The 19,596-nt window shown below is 42.2% G+C and overlaps 1 protein-coding gene across 1 annotated transcript; it reads right to left on the bottom strand.

Moving 5' to 3' along the window:
- Positions 1-6,437: 6,437 nt before the first annotated feature.
- Positions 6,438-19,377, bottom strand: il1fma (interleukin-1 family member A). The gene is made up of 9 exons (XM_063211904.1): positions 19,296-19,377; positions 18,885-19,000; positions 15,704-15,800; positions 12,850-12,984; positions 12,275-12,470; positions 9,706-9,837; positions 9,418-9,566; positions 8,825-9,026; positions 6,438-6,808 (listed from the first exon to the last, which is right to left on the bottom strand). Exons 1-9 carry the CDS (start codon positions 19,305-19,307, stop codon positions 6,801-6,803), a joined length of 1,047 nt encoding a protein of 348 aa, XP_063067974.1. The 5' UTR covers positions 19,308-19,377; the 3' UTR covers positions 6,438-6,800.
- Between the last annotated feature and the right edge of the window lie 219 nt (positions 19,378-19,596).

Below are 19,596 nucleotides of genomic sequence, written 5' to 3'. Positions count from 1 at the left end.
GGATCTGTTGTTGCTGCTGCTGAAGCTGTTGCTGTTGCTGCTGGATCTGTTGTTGCTGCTGGTTGACTAGCTGGAGAAGGGAAGCGATGTCGCCAGCCATCCGATTGATGTCTCCCTCAGTGCGTTCCAGTCGCTGTAGGGCAGTCATCTCTGGCTCTTCCTCCATCGTGGTCAGGGAGTGCGCTGGGTCCATGATGGTCAGATCGTTCTGTCACGGACAGAAGAGGACCCAAGAGCGCAAGTTCAAATTCAGAGTTCTTTATTGAGGGGTTCAGGGGGGAAGAGGAGTGAGATGATCGTGAGGTCTTGGGAGGTTCCGGTTCCAGGGGTGCTAGGAGTGCCAGGGGTGTCAGGGGTTCCAGGGGTGCTTGGGGCTCTGGGGTTTTTCCGGGTCCTGTGGGTTACCTGGGCTCCGGGGGTCACCAAATGTCCGGGGGTGTCCAGTCCAAAGTGCTTAGTGTGTGTGTCCCCCAGTGATGGAGCGGCGTATCGGGCTGAGGGTGGTGAAGCGTCTGGGCTCGCTCATCTGGTGGTCGGAGACCTGGGGGAACACACACACAACAGCAATATGAATGGCAGGCAGAAGTACAGATCAGGGCTGGGCAAATATCGTGGTGAGAGACAGAAGGCAGAATCGAGTTACCGGAGGGGCTGAAGATCGGAGGGTAGTCGAGATCCAGAAGGCAGGTCGGGATAGTCGGGGCAGTAGAACAAGGAGGCAGTCAAGAAAGGATCAGAATCACAGACAGGAGTCAGAGCGCAGACAGGCAGGCAGGTTACTGGTCCAGGCATGAAGACGATCTGACAGGGCTTGGATGAAAAACAGGGCTTGATATACTGGGAGAGGTTAGTGGGGAAATGCAGTGCAGCTGGCAGAGTAATTAGAACAGAGTGAGGCAAGGTGAGGATGGTGAGTGGGAAATGCAGTGCAGCTGGCCAGGTAACAAGAGCAGAGCAGGGCGGAGCCAGGTGGAGCTCGTTAGGCAGAGTAGGGAGAGAGTGAGCAGAGTGGCAGATAATTGAATGCAATGAAGGTTGCTACCAGGGAGAGAGAGTGCTCATGACACTAAGACTAAATTGGGAAGGCAATGACTAAAATATGACTAAGACTAAAATTGATTTTCGTCATTGTGACTAAGACTACGACTAAATAAAAAAAAAGCTGACAAAATTAACACTGGAACCCATATCAAGGAATGCATTCAGGTCTACTTCAAGGCCTACCCAAGCACAAAGGCTTACTTCAAGTTTTTGAATGGGTGCAGCAGTGTGGACAAATACTGCAGCAAAATAAAACAAAACACTGCTGTGGTGCAAATATCACACCTCAATTAGTGTTGTTGTGCAGACGGGAAAATCTTTGTTTCACACCTTGCCCCCTCTATGTTCCATGAGACCTTCACCTTACAATACCTTTACCACCACATCCTTTTCCTGCATGTAACCTGTTAACTATTTGAGAGCTAATGCACATTTTAGTAGCATACAGTTGAAGGAGAGGATTGTGCACATCCCAGGGAAAGGCGCAGGACGAAGGTCAACAGTAGTTTTCAGGGTGAGGAGTCCGCACACTTAGCATCCTTTTTGTTGTGTTTATTTTTTCATGGCAGGATAATGTTTCGACCTCAACAGTCTTCTTCAGATTCTAATCCTTCTCCAGTAGTCTGTAAGAGCTGGAGCATGAACAAGACCTATGTGAATGATCAGAGATAGATAGCTGTACATGTCTGCCATGGTCAGTTCTTCCCAAAGATGTGCATGCCTCCGTCTCCCAAATTTGTTTGTGTTACTGAGGACCTTTTGTAAAACTGCATCGGAGATGAATAGGCGAAAGAGATCCAACATGGAATAATTTCCCCCAGTAATAACTTGCGGACCAGGAATACGAGTTGGTCTAAACACTGGTTGTTGTGGAATTATATCTTGTACCTCTGTGTCCTGCCATCCACGTCCATCCTCAGTTTGCGGCAAGTCTCTCCCCCTTCCTCCTGGCGGGCGGCCGACTCCTCGTCCTGTCCCTCTGCCTCTACCCTTTCTTCCTCTACCTCTGCCACGTCCAGGAGGCCTACCGTGCGGACGGCCTACCCCTCTGCCCCCCATCTTCTTAGCTGAGGTTATGTATTCATCTCTGTCATAGAAAACAATGCACAGAGACTTTCAAAACATGTTACCCTGACCGAAGAGCTCTTGGCCCGGTCTGACTAAAAAAAAACACTCAGTAATACATGGCACTTATGAAGAGCCTTCGTCTTCGTCCAGGGATGAATACAAAAGCGTTGTGTCTGTTTGGTCGCTGTCAGGTTCCCATTCATCGTCTGTTTCGTCCCCGTCACTGGATACTGTTGGTTCAGCGCTCGCCTCAGCCGTGTTGCATATTCTTTTCCGAGGATTTTGTGACGTTATGCAGAAATTAGTCGACTTGTTCCACGGAAAAACACCAAAAATATGGCGAATATTGGGCAGCATGTACACTTTTACACTTCAGCTTCAATAACAAGCTGCACCTGTGCAGTACAGAACTGCATGCTGATTGGATGTTGCACCAACCCGGGCGCGGGGCTCATGTAAGGGTTAACCAAAGAAACTCAAGAGAAAGAACAATCTCTTGGCGGGGAATGCATTGGCCACGGTGTAGTACGGGGGCGTTGCCTGAGGACACGAGTGGATGGAAAATTAACTCCCTTGCGCATGGTCATTGGTCAGTGGGTGCGATGGATGCCATTTTCGTACTCCCTTGCACATGGTCAGTGGGGGCGACACCATGATGGATAATTTGTGGCCAAGTAACGGCAGCTGTTGGTCAGCAGTAATTGCTGGGGGTAATTAAGGACAGCTGACAGACATTCACGCTGTCCTATGACCTGTTCCACAGTGAATAACATTTCCGTACTCCCCTCGCCATCATTTCCTACTACGCTGTTATGACGTGAGTAAGCCCTCTTGTCTCAAGCCTCTTTGGGTTTAACGTTCGGCGAGAAGGTCGCTACCGTGGAATAGCAGCACGACAGAGAGAATCTTTAGACCCCGACGCGGAGCGGAAGTCTCTGAAGTGTTGCTATTCCACAAAGCGACCGACTCGCCGAAAGTTAACCCGCTTATTATATGGATATACTTAAATGATTCACACATGGCGGGGACATTTCTTTAGACCTATTTAATGTTAAGATTGTTGCTGCGCAAAACAAAACAGTGCCGTTGTGGAACACCGCTAGGCAACAGCTAGGAGCCAGGACAACAGGTGTTGTCTATCACAGCAGCTGATTAGAGTGACAAAAGACCGGACCCCTTGCGGGGTGATATGAAACATTCGCTTTAGCCACTGACCAGTGGCTTTAGCAGTGAACGTCTTGTTGCCATTGACAGCGGTAGCCAGGACAACGCTGTCTATCACAGCAGCTGATTAGAGTCTTGTTGAAAAGTCGCTTTAGCAGTGAAAAGTCTTGTTGCCATTGACAGCGGTCTGTTATAGACCAACCCGTCCGTTATCGAAAAATAACAGACGTCCGAACGTTGGGGAGCCCCGTTGAAATGAATGGAGCATTCGACAGATGACGTCACAACCATATAATAATGATTGTTAATTGCAACCCGGGGATGGTGCTCATCCCGGGCGCAGGGCTGATTGATTGTTAATTGGAACCTGACCGCGGGCGGTTGTAATCACTGGCCCTCAGTTGTGAGCGGCAGCTGGGTGTTACACATACAGCTGCAAACCCCAGCTGAATGCGCCTGGTACTGTCGGGGTGCCTACTGATGCTTAGTGCCCATGAAACGTGGCATCTGGGCAGGCTGGTTGGTATCAGCTCAGCCCTGTGCAGTGGTAGTGGGGTCTGGTTTTAATTCAAGAACTATGATCTAGGCCAGTGATTCTCAAAGTGTGGTCCGGGGACCACTAGTGGTCCGCGACAGAGCTCAGGTGGTCCGCGAGTGGATTCCCACTTTTCCAAGACAAGCTAGCTGTATGGTCTATTTGTAACATTATTACAAAGCTAAACATAGCTGAAGTCTTATTTTCACCACAATAAGACAGGCTTGTAATGTGAAAAAGGTAAGTGGTCTCTATCCAAATCAGCAGTGTCAAATTAGCACATGTCAACTGTCAATTCATTTGACAGGTGGTCCTTGAAGATATTTGGGGGGACAAAGTGGTCTTCGGTCTGAAAAAGTTTGAGAAACACTGTTCTAGACCTACATTCTAAATCCAACCCTATCCATTTCGTGCTGCACGTATTTGTCTCCGGTGAAAGATGTTCTCCCAGCTATGGGAAGCTACATGAGAAATCAGAATAATCTGCTAGGCAGTCTGAATCTCTGCCTCACAGAACTGGCAGCTAGAACAAGAGTCAGTAATAGAGGTGACGTGAAATATTTTTCATTCTCCTCCAATATCTGCTCTATCCTATTCGCTCCCCTTCACGGCCAAAGAGGGACACGGCAAGAAAGTCAGGTGCATTGCAACAATTCGCCCTGCAACAATGTAACTTTTCACATTTCGTATGGCTTTGTCCATTTACACTTATGGCAGTAGTAGTATGTATAACTATAGCAAGACAAAATCCCCCAGCATAAAAAAGTATTTCGCTAGGTCAAAAGCGTCAGTACATAAGTGATCCCCACGGCTGTCGTTACCCTGACGAGACTGCCACACCCCCTCTTATTCCAGGAGCCCAGAGCCGTATAGGGCTCTGCATCAGCTAGAGGGTCTTGCTTATGAAACTACCTGCCAGTGTATTTTATACCAGATACCACCAAGAATTCAAGTCCTTGAAAATACGAGCTCTCATTCTCAAGCTTCGGACCGAAGGCGTGACTTTTCTTTGCATCGCAGCGTCAGTACAATGCATCATCTCCTGCTTCCTGTAGTGCCTCCTTCTTGACGACTTTTAAGTAACCTTTCCCAACATAATCATGACACTATCAGGGCGCTAGCAGGAGGAGAGAAGTGCCGCACACTCACAAGTTAAATAAACAGTTTTTAATGTGACAACGTTTCGGCCTGTCGGCCTTCTTGTGACCTTAAGAAGGCCGACAGGCCGAAAAGTTGTCACATTAAAAACTGTTTATTTAACTTGTGAGTGTGCGGCACTTCTCTCCTCTTGCAATTGTATTTTCTGGTTGCCAGCACCTCTGTTTCTGGTGTGCGTTTTGCACCCCCACTCATCAACTATCAGGGCGCTAGCACAGAAGATTTGGCGTGCATCCCTCCACCCATTCATATAAAACTCATCACGCTAACAAAAAAATCTGTTTGACAGACACACAGGCTCGATGGGCAGAGGCATAATCAAAATTCAATTTAAAGGTGCACTGTGTAATATTTTTAGTAGTTTATTTCCAGAAGTAATGCTACTAAAAAGCGACAATAAATAGAGCATCTACGGAGTCTATAGAAGCAGGTGAGATGTGAACAATACCTTTGGCTCCATGTTTCATCTGCCTCTGTCTGGTTGTGAAGGGCCTGCCCAAGCCTTAATGGGGCCCTAAGCAAAATTTAATCCGGGCCCCCCATACCACCACCTACTCAGCATCAGATCCTTCATAATCCTATAGGCAAAAATATGGATCCCTACAGAAAAAGTTGGGAACCTCTGCTATAGGCTACAAAGTCTCTTTAACAAACTGTAGCCTTCCTTGATTTTTGCTGCTCACAGGGGGCCCCTGGTAGCGCGTGGGCCCCCTAAGCCACCACTTAGTTCGCTTATGCCTTGTGCCAGCCCTGGGTTGTGTGCTGATGTAGCTTTTCCTCGTGGCTGCTTGTGACCTTATATGCTTGTGTGTGAGGGTGGAGAGTATGTTGTGTTGAAGTGCCCAAGCCCGTGACCCTCTTTAATATAACTTTATTAATGAGTCCTTTATTAAACTGAGTCATAGGTGGCATATGTTTTCCACTGATGTGCTGCAAATATCACACCTCAATTTGCGTTGTGCAGGCATGGTCATGTTTTTTTCATACCTTGCTCCATCTCTGAGCCCCTTACCTTCACCACATCCTTTTCCTGCAAGTGACCTGTTTATCATCTGAGAACTCATTTTAGTTTAGTGCATATCTTAGTTACACAAATGAGAGGTATACACTGATGTTTTTCTAGTTAGACTGTGTGATGATTTATGTAGAAGACAGTTTTAATCAGTGGTTCTCAACCTTTTTTGAACAAATGCCCCCTTGATGTCTTTACAAGCCTTCCAACGCCCCCTGGGACATCATCATAAGGCTGCCGATGCCCACCTTAGTATTGAAAAATAAAATGGAATAATGCCCCAATGGGAACTAAGCCCCACCCTGTTTCAGCTGTATCCTTCTCAGCGCCCCCCTAAGGCTCCCCAACCCCCCCACCCCCCCCCCCTGGGGGGCTGTTGAGAAACACTAGTTTAAATAGAGCCTTGGCTAACTTCCTCCCTGAATATCGAGTAAACAGTAAGTGATTCACACCTTTGAGTAATGTTTACAATGGGTTTATTGCACAACGTCAAAATATTCAGGTAAAAAAGTAAAGTACATACAGGTAGCCATTTAAAATGTCCATAGCCGACTGAAGCCGACTGAATTATTAACATGGTACAGTAAGTGAAGGGGGGGGGGTCGTTTACAGCATTCAATAACAACAATAAAATACATGATAAATCCAAAAACCCAAATGAAATGACTCTGGATGAATGAAATAAGTTAAATAATATTTACTTAATAATAAACAGAAACCTCAAATAATATATGGCTTTGTTCACTGGTTCCATGATAGGACATTGTTAGCTGCTGTGTGTCTTCACCGAGATGCTTAGTGGGAATGGCTGCTCCTCAAGGGTTAGGCACCTGAGAAAGAGATTGTGGCAAGCCAGTCTAAGTACCTACCTATGTGAGTTACAGACACATATTTTTTCTATGCCTTTTCTGTATTTTCCAATTCATGGCAGTGTGTACCAACCATGGACCGTGACAGTGACACAGACAGTGCCGATGACTAAGCTGTGGTTAGTACTGACATCATCACATTAGTGCTTGGACTTTTACACTGTAAACATATTTACTTTTAAGGCTTTTACATTGATATAGGAATAAATAAGTTTTAAAAAAATCAGATCTTAGACATTGTGTCACATTTTATCATCATATACTGTACATTTTGTCAAATGTAATAGGTGCACCAAAATATGATAATATCCATATACTACACACTCCAAGCTTTCATATGGTATATAACAAACTATAGTAATATTATTTCTTAATGTTCTTATTAAATACATATTGAAGGGTTTTTTTTTTTTTTAAAGCAACAGGTAACAGGCAACAGGATAGTGGGTTCATGGTAGGATATCTGGGTTCCTGCACTATTTTAGTTCCCCCACAGTCCACGAATATTCTTTACTTCACACTTTCACCGTTTCGAGATCTTCGTCAAAATATCTTCATTAAAATTGTACTGTATGAAGAAGTTACATGGCCTACAGAAGTTTTCAGAAGTCTCATCACTCAGCTTTCAACATTTCTTATTTCAATGACAATGGCAGCACTGCAGATGACTATGTGTATTGACATTTTATTCATATCCTAGACATGGTTCACTACGTTGACTAGATTGGCGTAATAGCAGTGAAATGCAGTGAATACCAGACTCGTCTCTAGACTTGGGTTTGTATTACATATAAAATAACATATATAACATATAGAAAATATAGTATACCCTTACATGTATGTATATTACAGATATTTGCTGCGTATTTAACATAACGAGAACATACCCTCACATGTATATATATTGCATATGACAATGTGCTTATTTAACATGATGATTTTGACAGACCATGTAGGCTAACTCAAAGAATCGTCTAGTAGAGAAAGACAATTCAAACTCTGCCCACCCAATCCAAAGAAGAGTGCTCAAGTTTGTTCCCCTCCTTCTTCTCTTTTTGTGGCGTTTGGTGGTGGCTTGCACAAGATGTGCGCTACTGCCATCTTACACTGCCAAGGGACCTCCACTTAATCTCAACCTAAGGTCTCCTAAAGGAGTGTTCACAGGGATCCAGGAAATGCTTGAAGTAGCTTACCAAAGAAGGTGGATCTAACAAGAAGCGTCATTTTGTTTATTTTCCGGTATCCACTTTATGTCGGGTGAACGCCCCTTTAGGAGACCTTCGGTTAGGAGAACTTCGGAGTCCTGAGGTTGAGAATCAATGAAGTCATCGTAGCGCTGTAGATGGCGGTAGCGCACGTCTTGCGCAAACACCTCAAAAAGAGAAGAAGAAGTAGGGGACAACGCCCCCTTAGGAGACCCAACTTGAGCACACGCTTTTGCATTGAGTGGGCGTGTTTTGCGTTATCTTGGTTTCCTAAAGGGGTGTTCACATGGATCCAGGAAATGCTTGAAGTATCTTACTCTAAGTAGAAGATTTTTTTGGCTACCTTGTCTGACTTTAAAGGTACACTGTAAAAGAAATTGTCAAAAAAGGTACTGCAACTATGCTGCTCATTGAAACAGGGCTGCCTATTGCCAAATTTGATCTTTTCACGAAAGTTTACTAAGTAATAAACTAATATTTTCTGGTATGGCTCAAGTACAGTCCTCTTTACAGCTAAAAATGGCTATTTCTGGAAATTCAAAATGGCAGACCACGGAGAAGATCCCCCTTTTCATGTATGAAAAGTGCAATTTTTCCAGTCATAATGAATACTTAGAATTTGATGGTGGTGGTAAGTATTCATGAAAAAGGTAACATTAGTGAATGGGTAACATGAGTTCTGGAAATGAACAACTACAAATCTTACACAGTGTACCTTTAAATTAGTCAAATTACAGCTCTCATCTCAACTCAGCTCAACAGGATGTCTTACCACGTATGATAAAGAAGAAGGAGTCGTCTTTCTGGGCACAGCTCATTGTGCAACGTTTGTCTTTAGCATGAATGAACCATCCCTCGCAGTTTGCGGATTCAAACACGCGTGCATTATCCATCCCAGATGTCATGTAAAATACAAAGGCCAGGCTCTGGTCGTCTGTCTTCTGGATGCATTTCAGCTTGCTCTTCTCGTAATGCTAGAATGAAATACCCATTCATGATTCGTTGTTACACTCCCACACATAGCATCAAAGGAAGCACACCTTCCCTCCCACAATCAGTCATAACAAAACAATACAGCAATCATACGCCCTACCACTCACATTTGAAAGGTAACATACACAGGTTATGAGTGTTATACTACTGCCTGGTGCTCTTGAGTTGTGAATGTAAGACGATGTGAAAAAGGTTAGGTGAGGATTTTATCTTCATAAAAACAGTGACTGATATTGATATTGTAAATTAATAATAAAATAAAAGAATGCATATTATTAAAGAAGAATTTAATCACTAGACACTGATATCCAAGCAAAAATATTTCAGATGAGACAATTGCATTTGGGAGAGTGATCTGTAATGGACACCTACCTTGACCTCTACTTGCACCTCATTACTGTCTGGATGCCTGGAGCATCGAAGAAATTTGTCGCTACCCGAGAAGTTCAAGACAACAGGCTGCCCTCTACATGTACCATCCACTTCATCCGACTGGTAGTAGTAGATTGTGATCTTTGCAGCTAATCAAGCAAACATAGCATTTTACAATAGCACAGTATTTCCTTTTATTTTTTAATAAATTAAGCTTGCAACTGTTTGAGAAATGCATGTGATCATTTTTAAATAAATTAAATGATTTTCCGTCTCTGGGTTAAGACTTACCCACTTTTGGCTTGATTGCTGGTGTCTTTTTGAGACTAGAACGGCTCACAAAACCCCTACGCAGAAGGGTCTCCAAGGCAACATTGTTCTCGGTTTTATCTTGAAGAAAACTAGGAATCCCTCTAGACACTGAGGAGAAAAGGAGAAAGTTTTTGTTTTTTTAAACGTCTAACACCTCCTCTTCTACAAAACAAAATTCAAAAGGAAGAATGACATCTGAGTGACATTTCTTACAATCTATAGCTCATTGCATCACTGATGGGAATAAGAATTCAGGCATATGAATACAGTAAGTGTAGTGGTAACATAATGCATGATTCTTCAGTGACGTTTTCAAGTTTTATACCATTCATATTAAAACTTACGCAGGATTATAACATAATTCATTCATAACAACATCTGACAAAATTTCATGCAAATGATGCACCATCATTTGTCACCTCACCATATGTCACCTCAAACATTATTTTGAAACCTATAAACCCTCAAAAAATAGCAACAAGAGTCTCTTTCAAACAGGAATTAGTATTTCAATTTCATCTTTAACTGTTCCCAAAATCCTTTCAGTGGTGAACTAACTTGTCAATTCTGACACTCTAATTTTCCTGACTTCCATGGGGTAAAAATAAAAATGAGTTTTCATCTTCAGTGACCCTACAGAATGAATTGTAACTAGCCCTTTTCATCATTACATGAAAAAAAGTAGGTATACTGTATACGACTACTGGTTTGAATCAGAAAAAGTGGCGTGCATGTGTGTGTCTATGAAACCATATGCAACATACGTCATCAAGTTAAAAGCGCATTGTAGCACGGAGAACAGTACAGACACACCATAGAGGTAGAAAATAACACTAGAGGTGACACGGCAATTTGCGACAGCACTGGGAAACGGCACATGGAACTTCCCCAACTTCCATAGGTAGTGTAGGCACCTTCAGTCAATGCAAGTCAATGGAGAACATGCGTGCACATGTGTGAATATGAAGTAACACATTAATCAAAGACCAGATGAAATGTCAGGCTAAATATCTTCTTAAATCATATGAGTCGATTAAATACATTTAAAAATCAAATTATATATTTTATGAACATAATTAGCAACACACTTCAACTATTGTCCTTGTATAGTGTGTTGATGGACATTTTCACATGATTAAGCCATTTTTGACAGAGGTCAGCCTCCTTCTCCGTTAATTTCCATCTCTCTGATCTACCTACAGATAATGGCCGCTACAGACTGCCGTAAAAAGGGGGGCGGGGTCACCTCTAGTGTTATTTTCTACCTCTATGAGACACACAAGGTGCATCCCAATATGTGACCTTGCCTCCTCCACTTGTGCTTGTCTCCTCGTCCCGCCTCCTGGCCCCTCCTCCGTGGAGAAAACGATAAAGTTTCCCAGCTGTCAGCCTTGCCACAACAACTTTTGAGGGACTGTTTTTCATTCACCATCCCAATTGCAAATGAGAAAAAGACTTTACAATTGAACTTTTGCAAGATATTGAAATATAATGCTGTTGTCAGTGATGTCATCATGACGAGAAGCAAGTGGAGGAGGCAAGTGGAGGAGGCAAGGTCGCATATTAAAACGCACTCACACTTCCAACCTCCAAACCTGCTTAGTGCATATTCTGACCTCTGGAGGGCAGCAGAACGAACCAATGAGTGCAGGCCACCTGTGAGAAGCTTCTGCACACCAAGTTTGGAAACGTGATTTCAAGGTTGTTAACAAAGGTTGAAGAAAATTAAGAAAATAGGCTCTTACCCAGGGAGAACTAGGGTTACCTTTAGGGTTTAAAAATATGAAAGCCGCGGGCCCTGGCTCAAACAGCAAGGTCACGCTTGGGACCCAGGTTCAATTCTGGCCTGAGGTCATTTCCTGATCCTAGCCTATGGCTGTGTCTCAAATGGCACACTTTTGTCAGTGCACTGACAGTCAGTGCACAGTGCACTGAGGTCTTTAGTGCATAGTGTTGTGGAACATTTTGAGCACTATGCACTGTGCCCTCGCTGGGAGTGACGGCTGAGCATGTCATTAGCTCGCCAAAATATGAGTTCGCTACTGTTTACAATGTGCAGCGTCTGGTGCTTGTATTTCCATGTCCTTCACCCCAAATGACAACAATAACACACATACAATACTTTGGTTGGCATGAAAAGGTTGGTGTCCCATCAACATTACTTACAGAGTTAGGACACTGTTGACCAAACTGAATGCCACATTTCCTACGTGTCATTGTCAACATGGTCGCCGTTTAGGGCGTGCAGTGTCCATCATCAGAGCCATCATTCAAGCACTGCATTTTTCCGCCATTGTTAGGGGATCATCCTGGCACTTTCAGTGCACTGGCTCAACTGAAATTTTCAGCGTGAGCGCCCTAGGCACTGAAAAACAGTGCCCGAAGTGCACAAGTGCGGCATTTGAGACACGGCCTATCTCTTCGCCACTCACTTCCTGTCACCATCTCACACTTTTCAAATAAAGGAATAAAAGTTCCCCACCAATTATTTATATATATATATATACTGTACATAAAAAAAGATAAAAAGGTGGTCGACTCTAACCAAGGGAGATCTTGCTCGACATCATGACCACTTCGTCGAGGTTGCAGTCGGTGCCGCCGCAGTCCTTGCACGTCTCCCCGTGAGCGCACCCTCGTCCCCTCACCACTGACACGCTGGTGTCCAGCATCTCCACCACCATCAGAATGTTTTCATCCTCCTGGTCGCACTCCTGGTCGCACTCGCTCTCCAGCGTCACCTGTAGGGTTGACAGATGTGACCGATGATTTCCAGCCCAAACATGCTAAAGAAAACAACTCTCTGACTCTGAGGAAGATGCAGAAGCGCCGAAACATCAGCCAATGTAAAATAAAAAACTCGCTCTGGCCATCCCTGGGTTTAGTCGAGAAGTACTTGTAGCCCTGTTTGTCTTACTGTAATGCTTAAACACCACCTGAGGGTACTAGATCCCACCCAATTTAACCTAAACTATATTGATTTCTATGTGTTAACATTCTATTTTGTCTATGTGTTGTAAACCTACATAAAACCCACCCAATACCCTTTTTTACCCGCCATCAGCCCTCTTAAACACCCCAAGTGGGCAGGAAACTGTCCAATCTGGCAACACTGGTCACCTGGTCGCAGTCGCCGGGTTCTGTGGTGAGGTCCAGGCACAGGCTGAGAAACGTGTCCTCCTTGTTGAAGGGGCACATGTCGCCTGGTTCCGGATGGATCACCACTGGAGCATCAGAGCCGGCCTGGTGGACTGTCTGTGGAAAGGGCGACAGGGCAAAGGTGATATACTATATTAGTGTGTGTGTGTGTGTGTGTGTGTGTGTGTGTGTGTGTGTGTGTGTGTGTGTGTGTGTGTGTGTGTGTGTGAGAGAGAAAACGGCATTTCAATTTCCTGCACATATGAAGAAACTGATAATAATAGCTGACTTGACTTGACTTGTACAATGGCAAAAAAGATCCTAATATAGTTTTGGAGCACGTTGACTTAAAACAGTTTTATTTGCTCCATTTTATTTGGGCTGTAACCAAACCACAAAACACCACGTCATACACCCTATTATATATAAATGCATACACGTATATACACACACAGTATGTCACAGAAGTGAGCACAACCCTTACATTTCAGCAGATTTGTAAGTACAAACCCCAACTCCGATGAAGTTGGGACGTTTGGTAAAGAGTGAATAAAATCAAAATGCTATCATTTTCAAAACATTCAATCTATTCATTAGATGGAGAATAGTGAAAAGACAACATATTAAGTGTTAAAACCGAGAAAAAATATTGTTTTGGGGGACATATGTACTCATTTCTAATTTGATAAATTCAACACGTCTCAAAAGAGTTGGGACGGGGATCAGTGAAATTTAGTAAACATCCAAATAAGATAAAACAACAAAGAAGAACATTTCAAAATGAATTGTACTGACGGACAAAATAGGTGTCCAGGTATAAGATCATCACAGAGAGGCTGAGTCACTCAGAATTAAAGATGCAAAGGGAATAATTACCATAGTTATTACATACATTTTTGAATTCCCTTTGATTTACCACGATTGAGTGTATATAAGACATATTTTTGCTAATAAAATCATTGTATAGGTTCATGACATCATGAAATATATATTGGCTGTAGTCTAACTCTAGCACTCCAGGAATTAGACCTATTGAAAATTGACCATATTAAGAATGCTTAATGCATGAAAATGATACAGGGGTGTAACATTCTCCTAAGCACCTGAGCTCACTTGAAATAGACCCAGAAGACATGGGAAACTGTCCTTTGCTTACAGAAGTCAGCAGAAGTCGTAGAAGTCCATTCTTTTTGACAATAATAGAGCATTGCACATCCTGTGCTACAGTGAAAATGGACCATCCAACTTGTGTTAGTACTAGCTTCAAAAGTCAGCCTCCATGATGGCATGCGGGTGCAGTAGTGCATTGGTTAAGATGTTCTCACTCATCTGTAGATTTAAATACAGTGCTGAATGGTATAAATGGGTTTTAAACAGCATGAAAAGCCACTCATGCATTATATTTTGAAGGGAGATCTTCGATTACTGCCACATAGTAAGGTCAAATTGCATTCTCTACTATGTTTTAACAGTTTGGCTCCATCATAAGGACCAGCAGGTGATAAAATGGTGGGTTTTTGGTCAAGAGCTGTCACACTGTAAGCACTACAGAAAGGAAAACATTGCAAAACATGACAAGGAATACACCCACCATTCAAGCTGGTGAAATCATGTCCAAGATAGGAATTAACACTGTTTTTTATATAAAATCATCTCATCGGTTAATGTATTTAACGGTTAAGTGTTGAATTTTGTTTTGTTTTTAGTCTTCCTCGACATATGCTGCCATTTATTGTCCCCGTCCCAACTCTTTTGAGACGTGTTGGATTTATCAAATTAGAAATTAGTACATATGTCCCCCAAAACAATATTTTTTCTCGGTTTTAACACTTAATATGTTTTCTTTTCACTATTCTCCATCTAATGAATAGATTGAATGTTTTGAAAATGATAGCATTTTGATTTTATTCACTGTTTACCAAACGTCCCAACTTCATCGGAGTTGGGGTTTGTATATATTTTAATGGGACAGCATTTTTTTTAAAAACCTCACTTTGACACAATGAACAGTAGCCAGTGTACAACTTATACCTGTATAGCTGCTTCAATTTATTTATATCTCAAAATGCACCTCACAAATGTGAGTCCACCCTATACTAAAATCCATGGCTGGCCTGCTAAAATCCCATAGAAGATCATGATCTGCTTCTGTAGTCAAAGTACAAGTTGATATGCACGTTTCTTTTGGTGAAATTCAGCTTTCCAATGATGACAGCATTCATGCAGCCCCAAACCATGTCAGTCCCACTACTATGCTTGATTTTACGGATGGGGTGCTTTTCTTTGAACAAATTCATTTTATCGTACATTCTTGACACCATCTAAAGCAAATTTGTTTTAAATGGTGTCAAGCATGTGTGTTGGTAAAAAGTGACTATGTACATAAAATAACCATTATGATTAATTTAATCTGATACACAGAGGACTATCAATTGTCAATTACTGCCAAGCCCTTCTAACTTATTACAAACATAAGATGGCAGAAGAAGAAAAAATCTCTTTGGTTTATTTCCAGAATACACATGTTGCATCCTTAAAGCTGCAGTCTGCAGGTTTTGTTGTTGTCAAACGCCAAGTCCCGATTTTTGCATTTTAGGGGTTGTATAGTCAATTACATAGTCATATCATAGTCATATGACATAGTCATATCAGAACGCTTGAAGTTAAAAATGTTTACCTTTGAAGTCGCAAAACGCAAGAAATTGCCTTTTTTTAACTGAAAATGGGAAAATGAATCAACTTCCTGTCCCACCTACGAGAAGTCGTGCATGACCGCTGAGCTCGCCAGATGTGTTTTAATATTACATTTGCATGGATTCGAGACCTGAAAACTTACCAGCATGGGATTACCTTCAGACAGCATCTTTGCAAACATTTCTGGAGACAAATCTTCTACATCTACACCATTGATCTTCAGGATCTTATCTCCTCTTCTGCAAGTAGAGACATAAGCACAACACTGCTGAATAAATAGGTTCAATTCCAGTGGTTTTAACCCCTGGGACACTGTGACAAGGTGCTAGGGGCACCGCGGCAGGTTTGTGGGAAAAGTATAGCACAACATCCTTACGAAAATCGACCATGGTTTTACCATATGTCATGGTTACTCTAAGTACTCTGAACCAACCATAGTATTACTATGGCTAATCCATGTGTTTGAGGGTAACCATGAAAACTGTGGTTCCTGACTAACCATGGTTTTCATGTTTTTTTCAGCATGGTTTGTGACTATATTTAACCATTTTAATTGTGGGTTTCATGGTTACCCAAAAAAACATGAAAACTTGTGGGCAGCCATGGTGTAATGGTTTGGAAGCTGGACTAAAGATCACAGAGTTGCAGGTCCAAATCCCACCCTTACCTCTCCCTACATCTCCACCCATGGCTGAAGTGCAATTGAGCAAGGCACATAACCCCACATTGCTCCACAGACTGTCACCAAAAAGTGCTTTGGATAAAAAAGTGGTAGCTAAGTGCAATTTAATGAATAATTATAAATCATGATAAAACCATGGTTAGTTGTCAGAGCAAAACCATGGTCAATTTTAACCATTGTCAAAGTTAAACCATAGCCAAACCATAATTGAACCATATAGTATTTTTTTTAAAACGTGCTGAACCACACTAAAAAAAAAACAACAACGATTTACCATGGTCAATTTTAAGGTCAAAGTGAATAATTCAATAAACTGAATAACTAACATGAACCAAAATAGACCAAAAATAAGCTCGACAATATATTCTCACCAAGCATTGTAATAATACTGCATCTCTGAACAATAATATCATTATTATTTTACACAGCATATTCTGGTGGGGCACTGCCTCACAGACCTAGACTATGGTTGTGAAAAGGGGTTTACAGAAAAAAAAATCACACACCGTTCATTACATTTGTCATTTTATTGCTCACTATGTTTTTGCCATTCAGACCTTCTTTGGGAGAATTTCGTCCAGGTAAGGTCCGGGCAATCTCCACAAACCCCCCACACATTACCCACCTTGGAACATTGGAAATCTCATGGAAGTTTCATGATATATAGGACAGGGGTGTCAAACTCAAATTGATCAAGGGCCAAAATAAGTCGCAGTCCGCACTCAATATTTATTCAGAAAAATGTACACACACTTAATACTCATATTTAAATCTCAAAAACAGATTCCCATCATGGTTCAAAATGTGCCTGCATATATTCTGTTGCATATGAGTGTGAGCTGTTTCACTGGCCTGGGCCCACTCATAATCCTGTGACACACCAAATGTGTCCAGTCTTTTTTAATGTTCTAGTCTTTAACGCTGTATGTTAATGGTGTATGATGGCCAACAGTAATACAGATTTGAAATGATCTCGCCGGCCGAATAAAACGGCTCCGCGGGCCAGATTTGGCGCCCGCAACTGAGCTTGACGTCCCTGGTACACTGTAAAACCTTATAAGTTGAGTTTACTTACAAAAACCCAGAAAAGTGGTTGCCCTAGAAAAACTAAGTAATTATGAATGATTAAACTTACAATCTTTTGTGACCTCAACTGTTGTATATACTCATTATATGTAAAAGTTTAAGTTAAATGTACTTAAGTCCAAATTGATTAAACCCACCATCTTCCACAGTAGTAACTGTTATCTATAGTTATTGTATGCAAAATTCCCAGTTTAATGTACTAAATTCCCAGTCGATTAAACTTACCATCATTCGTAAGATTAACTGTAACTCCATTCATCACCACAAAAGAGGTAGCTACCATGTTATTGTGGCACCTCCCATTCCTCACCATGACTGAGACAACTGTGGCATGGAACCAGTCCATCACACTGCTCTCTTGTATTAATAGACCAAACTATCCATAACCACTGAGAAATTCAAGTTTCTGCAGTATGTGCAATATTATTACCATTTAATTATTGTAATCTCCTGGATGATAGTACATTAACCAGTGTGCATAGAATACTCTAGTTGAGCATAATTAGACAATCCTGAAATGTCAAGTAAGCAACACACCAAAAAGATACATGCTACCACAATACTCACTACCAACTAAATACCTAGCCAGCCAACAAACCAGTCCACCAGCCAACCAAAAGAGTCAGTTGTCAGCTAGCCAGCCAAAGAGCCGGCTAACCAACTAACACTCAGTTAGTCAGCCAACTAACCAACAAACAAGTCAGTTGTATGGCTAGCAAGCTAACAAGCCAGCCATACAGTCAACCAAAAGAGTCAGTTAGCCAGCCAACCAGCTGGCCAACAAACAGTCAGTTGGTCGGTCAGTTAGCTCACTAACCAACAAGCCGGACAGAGAGCCAGCGAACCAGTCATTTAGGCAAGCAACTCAAGCATTGTGACAGTCTGAGTTTTTATAGAGGTGAAAGTTAACCATGTGACCAGAGTAATCAGGCATGTGGCAGCTGCAGGTAGTAATTCAATGAACTTGTAACAGTCCTATGTACTCAAGTGAGGGCAGGTACTAATTGACAGGTTGATTGGGCACTACCATTGTTCCTGGTTGATGGTAGGCAATGTCAATTATGTCATGCAGCATTTGACTTTCAATTGTGCAATGGCACTTCACAAGATAGCCTAATTTTACTAGGTGGCAATATTCTGATTTAAAATTGGATGCTGCAGCGTGGCCATATTGTCAGTTGAAATTTGAAACGATCTGTTAACATGAAACACACTGCAGGAATACATTCAACTGCCCACATCTGGGTAGAAGCCAGTTGGTGCAGCCTGAAGAAAAAGAGGCGGGGTCATAACCAAAACTTATGAATTTAATCCATTCAACTAAAACATATTCATCTGAACAACTATTTCCTCAAATAAGTTGTCAATACTCAGTATTCTTCAGAAATGCCATCAAACTTCTATTTTTTAGTGCATTTTAATTAGTCTTGGTAAGTACATTTGATGTCTGGGTTTACAGTGTATAGAATATGTGCATGGAAGAGGAGAAAGTATGTGGCTCCTACCATACAGTTTCATAAAACATTCAAAGACGTTCAAAATTCTTGTTGCCTACCTCATGAAAATCTCCTTCTTTGCCCTCTTGTCCTTCAGAACGGTCTCGATCTCATAGTGGTGCTTCCCGTCCTGGGCTGTGTGGAGGATGGTGACACCTCCGCTAACTGGCGTATCCTTCAAGATCAAGGAAAATCAAAGTCAGAGAAAAGTGAATAGAAACCAACCCCCCCAACATACCCCGCAAGGCCACCTAAACTCCAATTATTTTACTTTCCGCCATCGGATTTGTACAACTGAAACATTTTTTTTTTAAATTGTTGTTTCCATATTTCGCTTCCCCAATAACCACTTTCAGCTGTTAATTCTGTACACAAAAGTAACAAACAAAAAATACAATAAAACCCTAATATCCACCTATACAAGAATTACAGTCACAATACATCTCAGCTTGATATAGAAGATTACCCACCTTCATCTCCATGTTGTCTGTTCTGCTGCCTGGTGGAAACTGACTGTACCAAGCCACATAAACCTGTTCATATCACTCTAAACAGGGTAATTTTTTTTCGGGGGGAGAGAGGGGGGGGGGGGGGGGTCAGTTGCCAGAGGAAGCTGGATGCTAAAAGGGAACCTGAAAATCAAGAAAAAAAAGAGGAACTAGCTACAACCAGGATGTCAGCAGCCACACAGTACAATTAATTATTGTCAGATGTCCAGCGCTAACTACAGATCTAGAAAAGATACATAAAAAACATATGCCTACATGAAAG

This window comes from Engraulis encrasicolus, chromosome 12 (genome assembly GCF_034702125.1).
Source record: "Engraulis encrasicolus isolate BLACKSEA-1 chromosome 12, IST_EnEncr_1.0, whole genome shotgun sequence".
Classification (NCBI taxonomy): Eukaryota; Metazoa; Chordata; class Actinopteri; order Clupeiformes; family Engraulidae; genus Engraulis; species Engraulis encrasicolus.
This window is presented reverse-complemented; position numbering and strand designations above follow the sequence as displayed.